Source organism: Spodoptera frugiperda, chromosome 9, assembly GCF_023101765.2.
Source record: "Spodoptera frugiperda isolate SF20-4 chromosome 9, AGI-APGP_CSIRO_Sfru_2.0, whole genome shotgun sequence".
In the NCBI taxonomy this organism is placed as follows: domain Eukaryota; kingdom Metazoa; phylum Arthropoda; class Insecta; order Lepidoptera; family Noctuidae; genus Spodoptera; species Spodoptera frugiperda.
Window position 1 is genome coordinate 11378739 of NC_064220.1, and position 8190 is coordinate 11386928.

An 8190-nucleotide genomic window follows, 5' to 3' on the forward strand; every position below is an offset into this window, starting at 1 on the left:
CATGTACCTGGTAAAGAAATGTATATATCAGATACTTTGTCAAGAGCAGCTATTCAGGAAAATTATGTACCTGAAAATGAGTCTGAAATGTCATGTCATGTAAATTTAATGTATTCAAATCTAGCAATTAGTAAAGAATATAGCACAAAATTAAGTCAGGAAACTAAGAAAGATGAAAGTTTGCAATTGTTAAAGAAATATTATTATGAAGGATGGCCTAAAAATAAAAACAATGTAAGTCCATTATTAAAACCATATTGGAATATTCAAGCTGAAATTCATGTAATTAAAGATTTAATATTTAAAGGTTCAAAATTAATTGTTCCTAAGTCAATGTATAAAGAAATGTTAGATAAAATACATAAAGGTCACCAAGGTATAAATAAATGTTTGAAATTAGCTAGAGAATCTTTGTATTGGCCAAATATGTCTACAGATATAAAAAACATAGTAGAACAATGTTTAATATGTGCTAAATTCAAACCATGTAACCAAAAGGAACCACTACAAAATTTTGAAATTTGTAAGTATCCATGGCAACAAGTCGGTATAGATTTAATGTATCTTGATAATTTAACTTATCTAATTGTCACTGATTACTACTCAAAATTTATAGAAATTGCTTTGTTAAACAAAGACAGTCGTTCAAGCAATGTAATCACACATTTAAAGTCAATTTTTGCACGTCATGGGATACCATTATCTTTAGTGTCTGATGGTGGTCCACAATTTCAGTCAGTAGAATTTAAAAATTTTCTAAATGAATGGGACATAGAACATGTAGTCACTAGCCCATATCATTCACAGTCAAATGGTCAAGCAGAAAGCTCAGTCAAAATTGTCAAAAATATGCTAAGAAAATGTAAGGAAAATGGGTCAGATCCATACATAGCATTATTGCATTATAGAAACACACCTAAGAATAATCTGTCGTCACCCGCTCAATTGTTAATGTCTAGAACTTTAAGAGATAACATACCAGTGTCATATAAAAGGTTAAAGCCAAAGGTTGTAAGATTTAAAGAATATGAAAAGTCTGTTGTCAAAAATAATTTAAATAAGTCAAAGTATTATAATAGGAATACTAAACCATTGTCTATGTTACAACCAAATGATCATGTATATTTTAAGAGAAATCCTAAGAGTCATTGGGAACATGCCACTGTGAAGGAAAGATGTCCAGATAATAGGTCATACATAGTAGAAGATATAAATAAAGTCAGGTATAGGAGAAATAGGGTACACTTAAGGCATAAATATTGTAATGGCAGTGACAACCCTACTCCTATGAGGTCCAATTCTTCGCAGGGGAGAGATGAGGGTGACAGACAGGAGCCGGAGAATCCAAAATTCCCACAATTATATAAAACTAAGTCAGGTCGTGTTGTGAGACCAACACAAAGGTTAATCGACGAAATAGATTAATTTTTTAATTTAAGAAGGGGGATGTTACATCACTAATTTAGTATCATTCGTTCATGTCATTACCCCGTCACTATGGTCTGAGGTCAACGACCACTGTCGTTCTAGTGTGTGTCGAGTGCAGTCGCACCTACTAATATAGTAAATAATTAACATTGTAAAATAATGTAAAATACAAGTCATCTCACATCAAGTCGTTTAATTTAATAAACACAACAACAAAACAGATACATAATTAAGTTCCCCTTTAATTGCAATTCTATTTATTAAGATCTATTCTTAAAAAAATCTCTTGGAGGCATTAAATTGAAAGTTCAAGATCCAGGTAACTCTAATACAGTTTTAACGCTCGATTTCCAATCATAAAAATTAAGGTCGCTACCAAATCTAAAAAACGTTCCATACTTTTTAAAAATATCTAAATACGTCTGGGGCTCTACAATTACTTCCAAAGGTATTGTATCTCTTTTTCGATATTGCCGATTACGCGATCAGGTGGCAAAAATGAGTGTCCTACTACTGAGAATATTAGTCCTTATTCGCACGGGAGTTTTTTTATCGTTGAATAATGGGACGTATTATTGCAACTTGAGTGCAATCTATACATCCCAAGACACCTGGGATTTTAAACTTCTTGTAAAACCTGTAAAAAATAGCATATATTTATTTACTAACTACACAAATTAATGTGATAATTAATTTAGGCTAAACTATGGATGATTTCTAGAGTTATAATATTGGGTACATACTCGGTTTTAATCCTATTGCGTTCTTCAGTGGTTCTAGGAAATTTAATAAACTTCTGTCTCATTTGGATTGTGTTCAGACAGGCAGTAACCTGGGCAATAACTTTAGAGACAGTTTGTTGAGCCACAAAATGTCCCTCACTACTGCCTGTAGGGCGTTGGTACGATCCTGTGGCATAAAATGCTAACGCAATCAATACCTGTAAAAAAGTATATTTAAACATGAGTCAAGGTACCTATTGACTTTGAGCAGTAACTGTAACTGTTGACCATAAGACTGAGTCATAAAACATACCTTTGTTTCAACTGATAAGTCTGTAGGTTTTTTTGGAGTTTTCATCAAAGGCCTCAAATCATCACACAGATTATGTGTCAGCTATTTTGTGAGACGGTACCTTTTAACAAACTCCGTATCGTCTAAATCAAAAGGATTACATTCAGAACGTAGCTCCACACGACGCCGCCGCTTTCTTAAAATATTTGCTTCCGTATTGTCGGATTCTAAAAATTCGAATAATGCGTATTCCATTTTCTTTCTTGTGTGTGGAGAAAGAACTAGTTCACTTTAGTCAAATGTTGACGTTATAATATGCACGCACGCATCATAAAACAACTCAAAAAAAATTAATGGATTATGAAGATCTTCCAGGAAACTGGGAGGTGTCCACTCTTTTTCTTCTTTTTGAGGGATGTCCACATTTCGCCATTTCCTAGCAACTGTATGATTACTTCTTTTTCTGGTGGTGGGTTTTGTGAAGTACTTGGAATGGGTTCTTTCTCTTGGGATTCTTGCTACAGCTCTATTTCTTCTATTCGTCTTTCTACTAAAACCTTCGCCCTAAGTTCTGCTTCTGCCAATAACTGGCGCCGAGACAAGCAGTTGATATCAGCCGATTCTTCGTTGCCACCATCTTTGTCACTCTTATCAAAGTTTTCGGGGAGAGTTATATATACGTCAGCCTCCAGCACATCTTGAAAAATGGAACGGTTATAGAAAACATGCCATGAACACTAAATTCTAAATATATTTAGGGTAAACCGACAGTCATTGGACAATTAAGGAAACAAAATAGTTTGAATATTTATTTTCCTTTGACTATTTCAATATCTTTGAAACTGTAAAAATATTTTGAAAGTATATTAAATAAGCTATCATAAGAATCATTCAAAAATCTTACTTCTTGTAATCAGTCAAATAATATTGTTATATTAAAATAAATGAACAAAAAACACAGTTATTGGACAAAAAATATATTTATTGGACAATCTTAAGCAATTATTGGACAGTCAATGAATATAGCGAAATAATAGTTAAACACGTAATAATAACACTATGAGAACATTTTGTTTACTATTATTACTAAACAAATTACTTTTCTAACTATCAAAATACTCAAACACCACTGAAAACTAAATCATATGCAAATTATTCACTTCTAAAATTTAATCAGTCTTGAACGTTATAAATCATAATAAAAATTTAAAAAAATAACATCTGGAAATGTAGTAACTTTGTTACAAAAAAACTTTAGTATTTTTTGATCGCAAAATAAATTAAAAAAAGGTAGGTAGGAAAACTGCTAGAAACATTACATTTTCAGAATTTCTTGTTTATACATATCGAAAAGGATTTCTGCCTCTAAGTTTTCTTCGGTATTACTATTGGCTTCATCGTTAGAATGTTCTTCCAAGCTTATCTCATCTTCATTTTCATCATTGTTTACTGCACTGTAACAAACGTGGCACACAAAAAGATCTATAGTTATGTCTTCTGGTACATGTTCTTGGTGTTTGTTAGGAACACATTTAACATGAAATATCGAGGAGCACATATCGCAAATCAAACGATTGTTGGTTTTTGTAGGTTTTGAACATATTTTGCAGGTATTTGTACTTTCCTTCATTTTCTTTCTACCAGACTTTACATTATTGTTTTTTTCATTCTGCTTTTTTATTTTGTTTTCTTCTCTTACTCTCTTTCTTTCTTCTTTTATTTTCAATTCTGATTCTTTTTTCTCTTTTTGCTCATTAAACATAGCTCTGTACTTGTCTGATGTTATTGCGTATGGAAATCTTACTGTATGCCTTTTACCTTTTCTTTCAGGTGTTTTAGGCATTGTCAAAAACGGGGCAAATTGACTGTTAGATATAATTTTAAAAGCAGGACTTTTCTCAAGTAAACTTGCATCATCAGATATTTTTTCTTGTTCTTGTAAAACAGGAGTATTTCTGGTATTTTCCTTGACTGGTGTATTAACTATTGGTATTATTGGTTCAAAATCTTGTGAACGTTGTTCTGTAGCTGAATTATTATCGCGAATCATTAATTTTGGGTGCTCTGGATCAGACCTTAATTCTTGACATTCATAGTTCTCGGTAGTCATATTTAGTTCTGCAGGAATATCTTGAAAATGCTTAGTAAAAGCATTGGAAGATAAGTTTGAATCAACTAGATCTGAAATTTGTATCAAATCATCTTGTGGTATCTTTTGAACCTCTGAAATAGTTTCAAATGCTTGATGAGTAGAGTCCTGTGCAATAATTGATGTTTCAGGTATTGGTGAACGACGTCTTTCAAAATTTGAAAATGATGATGTAAAAGCGTCGTAAATATTATGTAAAATTTGGAAATCTTCATTCGTACTATCTACGTTTTTGTAAGTTTCCAACTGCGCTAGTTTCGTTAATCCAACTATTTGGCGGAATTGAGAAAACGATAAAACAAGTTCTTGATGTTGGGGGTTCTTAGTCTGATTATGCTTATCCCTGCCCAAACATTTTTCGTAATCAATCGCATCAGGATTAAAAGGCACCAACCCACAGGCTTTGAATCCGTTGATCAAAGTTTCCGGCTTTATAGATTTTTTAAGAGCTTCATCAAGGATACCAGCGAAATTGACCTTTGTTATTGACTCTCCCGGATTATTCAAGAGCCAGGTCCTTGCTGTATCTTTCCAAGCTGCCTTAACCGGCCTAAAAACAGCTACGTCAGCCGGCTGTAGAATGCGCGTTGCGTTCGGGTACAACGCGATTAGCTCAATGCCCAATTCTTTGCATAACTTACTTACACTGTAGGTGAGGTGGGTTTTGTGTCCATCAAGAAAATATATAACTGGCAATGTAACGCCTGTCTGGAGTAAATATGGGTGAAAAACATTTGCTATGTACTCAAAAAACAGTTCTGAAGTCATCCACCCATTATCACTTCGCCCTACACCCCATTCTTTTGGAATCCCATCAGAAATTTTTTGGGGAATTCGCTGGTAGTTGTAGACAACCATGGGTGGACATGCTTTTCCAGAAGCTGAGAATGTAAACATGACTGTAATTGACTCTTTTGAATTATTAGTGTCTATGCTATATACATTTTTAGTTCCTTTGACCGCTAGTACTTTCCCTGTTTTTGGGCACAACTGAAAGCCACTTTCATCACCATTAAACACACGAGTAGGGTCATCTAACAATTGCCAAAGACCAATTTCTCTTAAATACTCGTGTATCTCAGCAAACCATTTACGTATGTCTTTTTCGGAGATGTTAGCGCTTGACTGCGTAACCCCTTCACTAGTCCGTTGGACAATGTTAGGGTGTCTCTTTAAAAATGCTTTTACCCATCCATCCCCAGGATAATTATCCTTGAAAGGATTTGGCCGTGGATTTTCTTCAAGAAATTTCGATACACTACGTTGTAAATTTTCAATTTTTAAAGGAAAACCCTTCTTCATTAACCGATTCATTGCCACCTTCATTTTCGTGAACATTTCAGCCAGGCCCCATACATTGGTCGGTGGCTCACAATTTGAGTCATCGGCCTCCCTGAAGGATGACTCAACTGTTGAGTCATTGGCCCCTGTAATGATTTAATGCTTTTCGCCGTCATTCGAGCCAGTCTGACAACCAGCAAGGTTTTATTGTGTTCTCCTATTCGAAGTAGTGAATATTAAAAGTGAATATGGCGTTTCAAGGTAGTATTTGTTCGTTTTAATTAAATATTGCAGAGGTAGTAAACATTTTAGTAACCTTACCTATATGTATTCAATCATTATTTATTGTTGTAATATTATTTGTAGATAATCAGGAGAACGACGATTTTACTGAATGTAGCCAGGCATTGTTTACTGATTTCTATGATCAACAAAATGACGAGAAAGAAAACCAAAGTTTTCCAAACTCTAGTCAATCGATTTTGGAAAAAAGTATACCAAAGAAGCGTCAATTCACTGAATCTCGGAATAGTTGCAATGTAGTTTCTAATAACAGTTCAGATACTAGCATTGAAGAAATTCTGGACTCTGATGAAGACGAACATATTGAAAGGAAAAAAATGTTATCTTAAGAATGAAAATAAAATGAATAATGAGGTCTCTATAGAAAAAAAATCAGAACATGTTTGCTGTGCAGCAAAAAAATATTTTAATGCATTATTCTCTAAGGATTTTACAGCAGAATTGAATACACAAGATGAGTTGCCTCCAATTTATGCTCAGTTTGAGCATGATTTAGGCATAATGCTTGCTTTTCGGTTGAGAAATGTACCAGCCGACAAACGTTTGGAGTGTTATGAAAAACTAATTAATACTGTTATACAATACGAAGGGAAAAAATAAAGAAAGATAATAAACAAGACATTTATTAATAATAATAATTACAAGAATCATATTTATAAAAATCAGGTACAAATATTTTACAATAATTGGTATATTATAATCGTATTCTTATGGCAGTCATATTATGGTGATGACTAATCAACAAAGAAAAAATTAATTAGTTTAATAATTGTGGTATGCTCTAAAACAATTCCCCAGACATAACCCAGGAAAGTCTGGGCAATCTGGGCAACCAAAATAAACTTGCACTCTTTTTTTTGTTGTATTATAACACTGCCTACATCTTTTCCTAAATTTTTTTCCACCTGTTTTAGGCAAATGGTCAGGAACATGAACCCTACCTGGCACAGAATGTCTTTCTACGCTTGGTTTCTTAGGCAAGAGAAACTCAATAATTTGAAGCCTGAAGTCATACAAACTAATTTTTGTTTCTCTGTCTAAATTAAACATTAAAAAGGCATTGATTATATTAATTTGAATTACATGAATGATAACTTTTTTATACCACCTTAATGTTTTATGTTCAGCACAATAGTAACTCAACATTTGATCATGTTTATCAACCGCTCTCTCATAGTATTTATTCAATATTTAGACTTGCACTTTTGGTTTAAAGGAAATGTTTCCATATTTATTTTGTGTTTGTATATATTCGCTATTATGCTCTGTACTTACAAAACTAATTTCTCTCTTGTCTCTCCATTTTGTGACCGTAACGTTATTACTATTGTGCATAATACATGCTTCATTTGGCTGCAATCGGGTATTTATTACTTGTACAGGATTGCCTTTTCTATTAAATTGTAATGTACCAGTTATATAAGTGTTTTTATTTAAGAATTCTTCAGCCATGCCTACACTTGAATAATAATTATCCACATATAAAGAGTGGCCTTTATGAACGTAATTGCTCATTAAAACACGCATTACTTTCTTTACGTGATCTTTTCCTCCCACGACTTGGTCTTGAGACCCAGCATACAAATGTATTTTCATGCAAATACCATGCTTTTCTGCTAACATATATAATTTTATACCATACTTATGGACTTTATTTTTAAGGTACTGACGGAAATGTAAACGACCGGTCCATAATATCGTTGACTCATCTATTGTAACCTCTCTAGCGGGGTAATATAAGTCTTCCATAGTTTTATTAAATAAATCAATCAAGGCTTTCACTTTATTTAAGCTTTGGTTTCCTGCTTCCATTTGTACATTAAGTGCTCTCAAAATCATAAAAAATCTATTTCTAGACATGTACTTGGTAAAGGTTAAATCAAAAAGATAATGTTTTTTCCAGTAATCAGACAATCTATTCAATTTAATGACACCCATAAGCATGATTAAACCTAGAAACACCTTGAACTCCTCTATTGTCACTGGTTGCCATCTACGAAATCTTGCATGAGGAC

The 8190-nt window shown here is 33.2% G+C and overlaps 1 protein-coding gene across 1 annotated transcript; it reads right to left on the reverse strand.

Moving 5' to 3' along the window:
- Positions 1–1686: 1686 nt before the first annotated feature.
- LOC118270940 (uncharacterized) lies at positions 1687–7338 on the reverse strand. The gene is made up of 2 exons (XM_050696068.1): positions 2172–7338; positions 1687–2065 (listed from the first exon to the last, which is right to left on the reverse strand). Exon 1 carries the CDS (start codon positions 5927–5929, stop codon positions 3758–3760), a length of 2172 nt encoding a protein of 723 aa, XP_050552025.1. The 5' UTR covers positions 5930–7338; the 3' UTR covers positions 1687–2065; positions 2172–3757.
- Positions 7339–8190: the final 852 nt, after the last annotated feature.

Coding starts and splice junctions, on each gene's coding strand:
- LOC118270940 (XM_050696068.1), bottom strand. CDS start 5,929: ATGTTCACGAAAATGAAGGTGGCAATGAATCGGTTAATGAAGAAGGGT.